Here is a 13,624-nt window from a genome sequence, read left to right on the forward strand (position 1 = left end):
GTGATAAAGCAGTGAAATGTTTTTAGTTTTATTGTTGCTAATGATGATAATATTTAACATATACCTTTTAGAATTAAGAATCATGATTAAAATATCGTAAAATGCTATTAAAATAATAATATTTATAATCTTAACTTAATATAAATTCATTTTAAGTTTGTTAACCTTTTTCAGCCATTTAACATTAAACATTTTCAACGTTAAAACAACTGACCTTATTTCAACCATATTTCAACGTTGAAGGTTGTTCATGTGTTTTTATGTTTTTTATGTCATTAATGTTTTGTTTTTTTTATGATTTCTGATCAGACATTATTTGTGGTCCTTGCAGAAGCATCCTACTGTGCTAGTTACTGAATGAAATGCCTTTCAGATGTTAGATAAATATGTGTTAATTTTTCCTCTGTGTTTTTAACCCCAGGCCCCTTGAAAATGGCAGAAATTAATAAAAGTCTGAGTTTGGTTTTACTGGGAAAAATAGGAGCTGGGAAAAGTGCATCAGGAAACACAATTCTGGGACGACAAGCTTTTGAATCAGAGAACAGTTTCAGTTCTGTCACACAAGACGTAGTTGTTGAATCTGGGACTGTCTGTGGCCGACTGGTCACTGTTTATGATACACCAGGATTATTTAACCCAAAGCGGAGTGATAAAGAAATTCAAGAAATACACGCACGTGTTCTCCAGGAATGTGAGTCAGGTCACTGTGTGTTTCTGCTGGTCATCACAGTTGGCAGATTCACTGAAAAAGAGAGAAAAACTGTGGAGACGATTGAAAACCTCCTGGGAGAAAACCGCTTGAAGAAAACCTGGATTCTCTTTACTGGAAAAGATGAACTGGAGGAAGAAGACACGACAATTGAAAAATTCATCAGTGAAACCAAACCACTGAAGAAACTTGTTCAGAAATATGATCAGAGATACCACGCGTTCAACAACGAGATAACTGGAGATGCTACACAAGTTCAAGAGCTGCTTACAAAAATATGTAGATACACAATAGGTGAGTTTTTATAGGAAATATTGCATCAATATTTGGTGGAAAAATTAATCTTTCTGTCCCATTGACATATTTCTGATGCTATCTATTTCATCAGTGATAATTCAAGAATTCATTACTAATAATCTGTGAGGAAATATTTACTTTGGGTGAAGGCTTTTTTTTTTTGTTGTTGTTTTTTTTTTTTTTTTCTAGCCACGTTGCTAAATAAAAAGTGATTAAATGTATTTTCTGCTGCTGGATTCTGGTTATTTTGATCTGTGCTGAAGGATTAAGATCAAGATCATCACATGTGTTACTGTATGATGTGAGGACTGTGGACACTGAATGTCTGATTTGACTGTTTACAGTGAGGATTGTTCTTCTGGGTTCAAGCGTGTCAGAAAACAGTCTGGTGGGGAACTTCATCTTAGGACGAGCAGCGTTTGACAGTGAAGCTCCTCCAGATGTTGTAGAGAGAGTCGGAGGAAGACTGAAGGACAGACACCTGATGATCATCAACAGTCCTCAGCTGCTCCAGAGGAACATATCAGATCATCAGATCACACAGACAGTGAGAGAGTGTGTGTTTCTGTCTCATCCAGGACCTCATGTGATCCTTCTGCTCCTCAAGCATGAGCCGTGTTCAGCAGAAGATCAGGAGCGTGTGGAGAAGGTGCTGCTCTCTTTCTCTGAGCAGGTTTATCAACACACCATGGTGCTCACAACACAAGAGCCCACAGAAACCAGTGACATCCTACAGAACATCATTCAGAAGTGTGCAAACAGACACTTCAGTCTTCAGAGGAACAGCTCTCCTGACGATCTCCTGCAGATGTTTGAGAACATTGTGAAGATGAATGATGGACGACACATGGAGTGTGCTGAAGGTTCAAAGTATTTCACAATGGATGATATTGTGTGATGATATTTGACGTTTGTGTAGGTACATTACATTTTTATTTTCTTCTGTTCTCAGTTTCAGAGTGTAAAAAGCTGAATCTGGTTGTCTGCGGGAGTGACAGGACATTGAAATCCTTCATATCAGATCTGATCCTGCAGCAGACAGACAGAAGATCAGATGTTGAGCTTTGTGTAATAGATCTTCCAGCTCTGATCCGTCTCTCAGAAGAGGAAGTGATGCGTCAGACTCACCGCTGTGTGTCTCTCTGTCATCCTGGAGTTCATGTGTTCATCCTCATCATTCCTGATGCTCCACTTAATAATGAAGACAAAGCAGAACTAGAGGAGATCCAGAGGATCTTCAGCTCTAGAGTCAACAAACACATCATGATCCTCCTAAAGCAGGATTCAGAGCATCAGACAGAAGAACTCAATGAAGAAACACAGTCTGTCATTGAGAGATTTGGAGGAAGACATCATTTCATCAGCCTGGACACACAGGTGTCCACATTGATGGAGAAACTGGAGCAGATGGTTGAGGAAAACAGAGGAGAGTTTTTCTCCACAGAGACATTGATGGATGCACAGATGAAAAAACTGCTGAAATTTGAAGAGATGAAGAAGAAAATTCAGTCACTAGAAACACATTTACTGTCACAAGGTAATGAGCAGAACATCAGTTTGGGCCTTAAACTACAGAGCATGTTTTGAAATTTTATTTATTTTATTAAAGTAGAGTTTGATACTATATTAAAACTTTATAAATTTGTATTTTAAACAAAATAACCGCAAAATTCAACATTCTAAAGTCTGAAAATTCAAAACTAAAATTAAAAATTACGAAGTCAAAGCTTTAGTGTTCCACAAGAAATAAACTACATCAATTGTAGAGTGGCATGTAAATCTGGCTTCTTACATAAATACTTACCAAGAAGATAAAATACCTCTTTTATGTTACAGAATCCAATTTTGTCTGAAAAAAAAAAACTTTAGGCTGTAAAACTGATGCTTTTCTTCTGTTACAGGCTCAACAGAGAGAGAAGATGAAGTGAGGATTGTGCTGCTGGGAAAAACTGGAGTCGGGAAGAGTGCAACTGGAAACACCATCTTAGGAAGAAAAGCATTTACAGCAGAAGCATCTCAAGAGTCTGTTACTAAAGAGTGTCAGAGAGAAACATCTGAAATCAACGACAGACACATTACTGTGATCGACACTCCAGGACTGTTTGATACTGAACTCAGTAATGAAGAAATACAGAGAGAAATCAGAAACTGCATCCACATGCTCCTGCCTGGACCACATGTGTTCATCATCGTGCTCAGTTTAGGACAACGATTCACTAAAGAAGAAGCAACAGCTGTGGAGATCATCCAGGAGACGTTTGGAGAGAAATCGTTAATGTTCACCATGGTGCTCTTCACCAGAGGAGACTTTCTGGAGAACAAAACCATTGAACAATGTTTGGGAAAACCTGGATCTGCTCTGAATCAGCTGATTGAATCATGTGGAAACAGATTTCATGTGTTCAATAATAAAGAGACTGGAGACCGAACACAGGTGACTGATCTACTGCAGAAGATAGACAACATGGTGAAGACAAACGGAGGGAGTTACTACTCATGTAAGATGTTCAGAGAGATGGAGAGAGAAATACAAGAACAACAGAAGAACATACTGATGGAGAAAGTCAGAGAACGAGAAGAAGAGATGAAGAAACTAGAAGAAGAGAAAGAGAGGATGAAGATGGAGGAACATCATGACAAAGAGAGAAGAGAAGAAGAGTTTAGAGAGAGAGAAGAACAATATAAAAGAGAGATTAAAGAAATAAAGCAGAAAGAGAGAGAGATGAGAGAGGAGATGAAAAGAGAACGAGAGGAATGGGAGAAACAGAAAGAAGAAGAGAGACGAAGAGAAAAAGAAGTTGAGAAAAGAATAGAGAGAGAGAAACAGATTTGTGATGAAGAGATTCAGAGACTGAAGAGTGAAATGGAGAGAATAATCAGAGAGAAAGAGAGAATAGAAAGAGAGAGACGCGAACAAGTAGAGGATTTAGAGAAGAGAATGAAAGAAGAAAGAAAGATGAGAGAAGATGAACAGAAGACTTGAAGAACAGCATGAAGAAGAACTGAAGAGAAGACGAGTGGAATGGAGAGAGGAATATGAAAGAGAGGAAGAGGAGAAGAAGAAGATCTGTTCTGAAACTGATCCTTCACTGCAGGTGAGAAACATGAAGAGAACATATTAATCTTTGTTTTAACCCTTTAGACATCTATATTTCACAGTTGGTCAGTAATAAGCTCATTAAATAAAATAACTAATTCTGCAGACATAATGTAGAAATTAACTGAACAATACCTTCGGATTGAGCACAAAAGAAGAGGCTTTGATTATTATTAAACACACAGATGTAGCTGAAGCATTTTCTCTTTATTATGTTTAAGATTATGTTCTTATATGATCATTTCATTTATAAATTTATTTAATTATTATAGAAAAAATGTATGCATTTAGTAGATGCTTTTATCTAAAGCGACTTACAGTGCAATCAGGCTAATAATTTTTACCTAACATGTGTTCCCTGGGAATCGAACCCACAACCTTGCGCTGCTAATGCAATTCTCAGTGATTAGATCACTGGCGCCGATACAGGATGGCTGCCTCCGTGACGAGCTCTGCATATGTTTTTGTGTTTTTGTTAGTTTGTCCTGTCTTTAGTTATATTCCTGCCATCAGTTTCACCAGGGAAGAACTGCTGAACATTCGGCAGAACGCACCACAAGATGTTTTTCCGGATTTCAATTATTCAGACGTTTTAGTGAACGTTGTTATCGGAGGAGCAGCGGCGCTGATCAAACGCTTCAGGACGCGCAGACGGGGGAAGCAAGCGGGAGCGCTCGTCTGACTCAGGAAGCGCGGATTTCGAACGCCATTGCCTAGCATCTATCTGGCAAATCTCTGCTCTCTACCCAACAAAACGGACAAACTCCTTCTGCTTTCTCGGACAAATAAGGATTTCACACACTCTGCTGCTCTGTGTTTCACGGAAACCTGGCTGAATGACACCATACCGGACAGCGTGCTCCATCTGCCGGGCTTTCAGCTGTTTAGAGCGGATCGCGACGCAGAATCAACTGGGAAATCACGTGGCAGCGGGACATGCTTTTACATCAATGAACGGTGGTGTACAGATGTAACTGTGTTAAAGAAGACGTGCTGCTCAAATCTCGAAACACTCTTCATTAACTGCAAGCCATTCTATTTGCCGCGGGAGTTTCACTCGTTCATTCTGGTCAGTGTTTACATCCCTCCGCAAGCTCATGTGAGCTCAGCTTTACAGAAACTCGCTGATCAGATCACAGACACAGAACAACAACACCCGGACTCTGTTTTAATCATTCTCGGGGACTTTAATAAAGCCAATCTCTCCCGTGAACTGCCAAAATACAGACAGCATGTTACATGTCCCACCAGAGACAGTGATATACTGGATCACTGTTACACCACAATAAAGGATGCATTTCACTCTGTTCCACGAGCAGCTTTGGGACGTTCTGATCACCTTCTGGTTCATCTTATACCGTCTTACAGGCAGAAGCTAAAATCAGCTAAACCTGTATCAAGTACTGTAAAAAGATGGACTAATGAAGCAGAGCAGGATTTACAATCTTGTTTTGACCTCACTGATTGGAGTGTTTTTGAAGCTGCTGCCACCGATCTGGACGAACTCACAGAGACCGTAACATCATATATCAGTTTCTGTGAGGATATGTGTATTCCTACAAAGACTCAACTAAATTACAGCAATGACAAACCGTGGTTCACTGCAAAACTCAGCTCTGTCAGGCCAAAGAAGATGCTTACGTGAAGGGGGACAATGTCTTGTATAAACAGGCTAAATACACACTGGAAAAGGAGATCAAAGTGGCAAAGAGGAATTATTCTGAAAAAATAAGGACTCAGTTCACTTCCAACGACTCCGCATCAGTGTGGAAAAGTCTAAAGAAGGTCACCAACTACAAGACACCACCCCCCAGCACTGTAGAGAATCAACGACTGGCAGACGATCTGAACGAGTTTTACTGCAGGTTTGAAAGAACACCCATCACCTGCCCTGAACACCTCCCCACACAACCATTCACACCCTTCACAACTCCTGCAACCCATCCTGAACACATCTCCAATCAAGCACTCTCACCATTCACACCTCCTGCATCCCCCCTCTCCCCCACACCTGCGATTCAGATCAACGAGGATGCGGTGCGCCAGGTCTTCCGGAAGCAGAAAAGGAAAAAAGGCCCAGGTTGTGTTACACCAGCATGTCTGAAATCCTGTGCTGACCAGCTGGCCCCCATCTTCACACAGATCTTCAACAGATCGCTGGAGCTGTCCGAAGTCCCTTCATGCTTCAAACGCTCCACCATCATCCCCATCCCTAAGAAACCCAAAATTTCAGGACTAAATGACTACAGGCCTGTGGCTCTAACGTCTGTAGTCATGAAGTCATTTGAAAAACTGGTGCTGGCCCAACTGAAGGACATCACTGGACCCTTGCTAGATCCTCTTCAGTTTGCCTACAGAGCAAACAGGTCTGTGGACGATGCAGTAAACATTGGACTGCATTATGTTCTGCAACACCTAGACAGACCGGGGACTTATGTGAGGATCCTGTTTGTGGACTTCAGCTCGGTCTTCAACACGATCATCCCAAACCTCCTCCTGCCCAAACTAAATCAGCTCTCCGTGCCCACCTCCGTCTGTCAGTGGATCAACAGCTTCCTGACAGACAGGCAGCAGCTAGTGAGGCTGGGAAAATACACATCCAGCACCCGTACAATCAGCACCGGAGCTCCCCAGGGCTGTGTTCTCTCCCCACTGCTCTTCTCCCTGTACACTAATGATTACACATCTAAGGACCCCTCTGTCAAGCTCCTGAAGTTTGCAGATGACACCACACTCATCGGCCTCATTCAGGACGGTGAAGAGTCTGCTTACAGACAGGAGGTAAAAGAGCTGGCTGTCTGGTGCACTCTCAACAACCTGGAGCTGAACACGCTCAAAACAGTGGAGATGATCGTGGACTTCAGGAGAAACCCCCTGCACTCCCCCCACTCACCATCATGAACAGCCCTGTGACTGCAGTGGAGTCATTCAGGTTCCTGGGCACCACTATCTCTCAGGACCTGAAGTGGGACATTCACATTGACTCCATCTTGAAAAAGGCCCAGCAGAGGTTGTACTTCCTTCGCCAGCTGAGGAAGTTTACCCTGCCACAGGAGCTGCTGAAACAGTTCTACTCCACCATCATCGAATCCATCCTCTGCACTTCAGTAACTGTCTGGTTCAGCTCAGCTTCTAAATCTGACCTCAGAAGACTACAGAGAGTAGTCCGGACTGCTGAGCGAATCATTGGTACAACCCTCCCTTCTATTCAAGAACTGTACTCATCCAGAGTGAGAAAAAGGGCTGTCAAAATCACTCTGGACCCCTCACATCCAGCACACTCCCTCTTTGAACTGTTGCCATCTGGTCGACGCTACAGAGCACTGAGCACCAGAACGACCAGACACAGGACCAGTTTCTTCCCTCAGGCAATCCATCTTATGAACAGCTGATAATAACTGCGAACACACTACACTTTATATTTATATACACATACACTTATTTATCTAACACACATACTTAGTATACACTTAAATTTTGCACATAATATACATGTACATACATAACTGCATTTTGTAATATACCTGCCTACGATTGCCAATTCGTATATTGTCATTCACTATCTACTTATTTGTATTTTTTATTCTTTTATTATGTGTTTTATGTTCTGTCGCTGTCATTATGTTGTACTGCGGAGCTTCTGTCACTAAAACAAATTCCTCGTATGTGTGAACATACCTGGCAATAAAGCGCATTCTGATTCTGATTCTACCACTGAGCCACAGGAACACTATAAAATGATATTATAACAATATTAAATTCATTATTAAATTATTTTAATATATAAGAAAGGTCAGATGACATGACAAGACTGTAAATCTATATTAACACAGAAAGGAAATGAATTATTGCTTGTAATGATTATAATAATAATTATACTGATGTTTTGACTTATTGTATTATTATTTTTTACACAGGGAGAAAACAAGGACATTGAACCAGCAGAAAAAATCCAGAATCTATTTGACAGACTTCATCTTGAAGACAAACACCACAATAAACTGAGAGCTGCAGATGTTCTTCAGATAACTGAACATTCATTACAGTCTCATGAGTCTTGTGCTGAAGATGAGATGATTCAGACTTTCCTACAGAAACTACTGATGATGGACTACAGAGCAAGATACATCACAACTAAACAGACCAATGAACATGAACACACACAGCAAACAGACAGTGACTCCTCAGAAGATGAGTTTGATTTTTTTAATGAAATATCTTTATCTAATAAAGGAACCAGTCAGTCTGCTCTCATTCACCCGATGGATGTCCAGATGGCTGTGTTTCATCGTGCTGATGTTTTCCTGAAGCAGCTGATGGTCACTAAACTGTCTCAGTGTCAGTTCGCTCTTCCTCTGCTTGTTCCTGATCCAGACACACGACAGATTGAGTTTCCTCTCTGGACATTCAGACAAATCCACAAGAGCTGGAAGATCAGAAACACCAGCAATGAGATCATCAGTCAAACCCAGCCCATCTACAGAGCACAAACTCCAATGGTGTTCTTCTTCAGGTTCGGCTCTGTGTCTGCATCCAAGTCTCAGCTGATAAACAGTTTGATCAATGAGAAACACAACACGTTCTTCCACAGAAACTGTCCCGGCAGCAGCAGATCCAGAGTCCTGATGGACGGAGCGGTGGAGATCTCCTGGTTCTGTCCTTCTGGAAGAAACACAGATAAATTCACTGAGTGTGTAGCGTTCTGTAATCTACACGGAGATGCAGGAGACCATGAGAAACAGCTGCAGATCCTCACGGACATGAGCTCAGTCAATGTTGTTCTTCTGCCACAACTCCACAGGTATGACAGAAGTGCAGCAACAATACAAAACCTGTACAAGGATAGAAAGCCACTCATTTGTCTCTTTACTGAGGATCAATCTTCTGTAACTGAGATGAGGAAAGGAAAATACAAGATCGGTCTGAAAAACAGAAATCAGTCAGATGTATCTGAAGAACTCAGAAGAGCTATAAATGCTTGTCTCTCACATTCATCTCACACTTTCAGACTTGAAGACGTGTCCAAACACTCAGACGTCAGAGTAGATGAGGAAGATGATGATGACTGCAGGAGAGGAAGAGAAGCAGCACAGCAGATGATGAGTTTACTGGAGAAGAAAGATCTGAGAGAAATCAAAGAATCATTTCTGCCTCATCAGGGGAAACTGTGGCATCAGTGGAGTCAGAAGAACAGAGAACTACATCGACCTCGAGGAGAAGAGATAGAAATGGACATCAGTAGAATACTAACAGAGATGAGGAGAATCCGTCAACAGCAGCATGAATCTGACATCAGTGAGTTTATGAAGATCTTTATTAAAGAAATGAACTCAAATACTGACCATAAGATGTTTTTCCTCAAATGGCTCAGAATCCTCCTGGATGAACATACATCAGCAGATCTTTCTGCTCTTCATCACAAATATGATGAAAAGTGGTCAAGAGTCTTAACACTGAAAGAGTATCATGATAAACCTGAACGACTCAGAGCTGCACAAACTGAGCTTGAGAGAATATCTGAGGATCTTCAAGCTGCAGCGTTTGGTGTGGAGCACATCATGAGGGAGATCGCTCAGATCTATGAATCATGTTCATCTGTGCAGGAGAACAAGAGAGACCTGCAGGTTCACTTCTCTTCTCTCCCGAGTCTCGCAGCAGAGATGATGATCTCTGGATCTCCTCTGGAGCTGATGGATGGAGATGCTGCTCATGTTTCCTGTGATCTGGATCTCTGCTGTTCTAGATCAACTCATCCAGAAACTGGGAGACCAGAGAGTCTTTGTGCTGTCAGTTTTAGGGATCCAGAGCTCTGGGAAATCCACCATGATGAACGCCATGTTTGGACTCCAGTCTGCTGTCAGTGCTGGAAGAACAACCAGAGGAGCTTTCATGCAGCTGATCAGAGTCTCAGACCAGATGAAAACAGAGACGAACACTGACTATATTCTGGTTATTGATACTGAGGGACTTCAAGCTCTAGAACTGTCTGGAAGATCAACAAGACATCATGACAATGAATTCTCCACGTTTGTTGTAGGTCTTGCAGATCTGACACTGATCAACATCTTTGGAGAAAACCCAGCTGAGATGCAGGACATTCTTCAGATTGTTGTCCAGGCCTTCATGAGGATGAAGAAGGTCAGACTGAATCCCAGCTGTGTGTTTGTGCATCAGAACGTGTCAGACGTCACAGCTGTAGAGAAAAACATGGAGAGAAGGAGACGACTGCAGGAGAAACTGGAGGAGATGACAAGACTCGCTGCTAAAGAGGAAGTCTGTGATGTTGAGTGTTCAGTGATGTCATTAGATTTGATGTTCAGAATGATGTGAAGTATTTCGCTCAGCTCTGGGAGGGAAGCCCACCGATGGCTCCACCAAACCCAAATTACTGTGAGAACATCCAAGAACTGAAGAAGACTATTATATCTCATGCCTCAAAATCACATGGAATGAAGCTGAGAGACTTAAAAGCTCGTATTAAAGATCTCTGGGAAGCTTTACTGAATGAACGGTTCGTCTTCAGCTTCAGAAACTCTCTGGAGATCTCAGCTTACAGGAAACTGGAGACAGAATACAGCAAGTGGACCTGGAGTCTGCGCAGTGCCATGATGGAGACTGAGAACAAACTACACAACAAAATAGAAAATGAAGCGATTGATGAGGTTGAGGAAACTGATCTTCACAGAGAACTGAAGAAGACAAGTGAAGAAGTGAAAAAATCAATGTCAGAGTTCTTTCAGAAAGACAGAGATGCAGATATACTGATTCAGTGGAAAACATCATTTGAAACCAAAATCAGAGATCTTCAGGAAAACATTGTGAGAGAAACACAGAGGAAATTAAATGAGATTCTTCAGCAGCGAGAACTGAAGAAGAGGATTGATGCTCAGAGGACATATCATGAAAACACACTGTTTGAAAAGAGCAGAGAACTTGCCTTAAAACTCAGACACAGAACAAAAGATGAAGAAACACTGAAGAAAGAGTTTGATTTGTTCTGGGATCAGCGGATGAAGATCATCAGAGACACTCCTGCATTCAGAGACATTGACGTAATGAGAGACGTGAGAGAGATCCTCAGTGATGTCTATGAAAGTGTTCCTGTAGATCACTGGAGAGAGACAGGAGATATATTATCTGTGTTGAATTATTCATATTATGTTCAGTTGAAGAAACCAAGTGGATTTAGCAGAAATACCTACACATCACTTCAAAAAGTGTTTGATTACCGTCTCTCTAAAGAGGACGAAGCACGAATAAGATCATTAGTCTCAGATGTTGTTCAGCAGACAGACCGAATGATTCAATCATTAAACATCTCAAAGATGGGCTACAACACCAGCTACATTCATCAAATCACAGATTACATCAGAGCAAGAGTAACACATGAAGATGAATCAGTGAGATACGTGTTCAAGAATGAGTTCTTCATGGATTTGGTTCTGTCCATCTGTGAGAGAGCAAACAAGATGATCACTGAACAACACAGACTGTTCAGAGAAGCAAATGATCCTGTAATATATGTTCAGAAGAGGAGACAAGAGTACTACAGTATCTTCCAGAAATACTGTCATGGATCTGCATCAGCTGTTATGTTTGGAGAGATCCTCTGTCAGAAACTGAAAGAGCTGATTGAGCAGAGCGTCTACAAGAATACTGCCAGAGATATAGCAGGTGAACTGAGATCAAACTGTGAATCACTGAATGGAAACAGATCACATCTGGAGAAACACATCCTGAAGACACTGGCAGAAGAGGAGGACTTTGACAAATACATGAACTACATTCATCATCCCAGAGATCACTTCAGTGCTTTCATCAGAGATGAAGTCAGTCGGTACATCACTGATCAGTTCAGTCTCAGTGTTTTACCCATGATGAAGGAGAACATTAAACACCTGCAGATGATGATCATGGAAGCAGCTCATCAATCTACTGAACGTGTTCAAGAGAACAGAGGAGATGTTGGTTTGTGGTTGAAGAGTTTCACACAGCAGATCTCAGATGAGCAGATCTTCTCTGAGAAACACCTCAGTGGAGTCAAACACGATGATGTTGATGATTTCAAACTGCTAGAAGATGTGTTCAGACAAGCATTTACTAATTTGATGTTTGAGATCAGCAGCAGATTCAACAGAAAGACATTGGATGAAAAACTGGACCTCAGGTTCAGACCAGATGGGCTTCTGATTGATCATCTCTGTCAGTGCTGTTGGGTTCAGTGTCCGTTCTGTGGAGCTATCTGCACAAACACCATACAAAACCATCCTGGAGATCACAGTGCTCCCTTCCACAGAGTGAGAGGAATTAATGGCACATATTACCGTTCCACACAGACTCTCTCTGCTGATATCTGCACAAGTTTAGTGGCAAGTGATCAGTGTTTTAATACAGCAGGAGGACAGTTTAAATACAGAGAGTACAAAAGCGCAGGAGGAGTTTATGCGAAGTGGAGCATCCCTCCTGATCTCTCTGAACAGATCTACTGGAAGTGGTTTGTGTGCAGATTCCAGAGAGATCTGGAGATACGCTACAATAAAACATTTGAGAGGAGTGGAAGGATACCAGACCATTGGAGAAGATACTCAAAACAAGATGCTATTAAGAGTTTAGATAAATAAATGTTATTGAGCAGATGAAGACTGAGACTCTAATGTCTCTCTCAGATTCAGACTCATCTACAGCTCAAGAAGATCAAATCTCATCAAATACACACCAGGATTCAAGACCAGAATCAGTCCGACTGATCAAAGATATTAATGACTGATGATAAATGATGAGTGAAAAAAATACCAAGTGTCTCAGATCTGTACATCTATCTGATTTATATCCAAATCCAGTATAAAATACTTCATACAAATAATGGATCTCTGTGAGGACAATACATTTATATTAAAAACAAACTTTACAGTGATGTGAAATTTTGACAATAGGAATTAAGATTTACTAAGAGCTTGTGCCAATGCAAAACATATTTTGGTGTTAAAACAGTTGTGTCATGATTTACTAAAGACACACAGTGATGATTTAGCACAGAAGAGGCATGGACACAGTTATGTTTGTGCCTGACCTTATTGAATATACATTTGTAGGAGTTTCCCTTGCAGACGTGAAATTTATGAGATTTATGTGTTAAGATTCTATTTTTATGTGTGCATTAAGCACAATGTGTGCAACAATTCTGTGTCACGTAGTCTTTTTAAAGACACTGTCAACAGCAGATTCAGATTCATGTGCCATAACTGGAAGAACTGTTGTTTTTCCATTATTATTAGATAGTCAAAGTCTGTCCGTCATGTTAACATTTCTCCAGTAGATGTCAGTGAAGCAGAACTGAAGTGAGAACTGATTTCACATGAGCAGCTGAAGGATTTGTGTCACACACATTTATTAATTCAGCTGAAGATCAGTGATGTGCTGTTTGTCAGATGTTCAGGATCTCCAGGATTCAGTCCAGACTCGACTCTGTGCTCAGGTATCTGTGCTAACAAGAGTGCTTAAAAACGGGATAAAACATAAAA

At 41.1% G+C, this 13,624-nt stretch overlaps 1 protein-coding gene and 1 pseudogene across 1 annotated transcript; both read left to right on the forward strand.

The window, feature by feature from the left end:
- The window catches only part of LOC113040740 (GTPase IMAP family member 8-like), a 30,927-nt pseudogene extending 26,986 nt beyond the window's left edge, over positions 1 to 3,941 (forward strand).
- A 31-nt stretch (positions 3,942 to 3,972) lies between these two features.
- On the forward strand, positions 3,973 to 12,724 carry LOC113039320 (interferon-induced very large GTPase 1-like). The gene is given in 4 exon segments (XM_026197150.1): positions 3,973 to 4,101; positions 8,021 to 9,817; positions 9,819 to 10,389; positions 10,392 to 12,724. Coding segments are annotated over 4 exon segments (4,830 nt in total).
- Positions 12,725 to 13,624: the final 900 nt, after the last annotated feature.

The sequence above is a fragment of the Carassius auratus genome, chromosome 22 (genome assembly GCF_003368295.1).
Source record: "Carassius auratus strain Wakin chromosome 22, ASM336829v1, whole genome shotgun sequence".
NCBI lineage: Eukaryota > Metazoa > Chordata > Actinopteri > Cypriniformes > Cyprinidae > Carassius > Carassius auratus.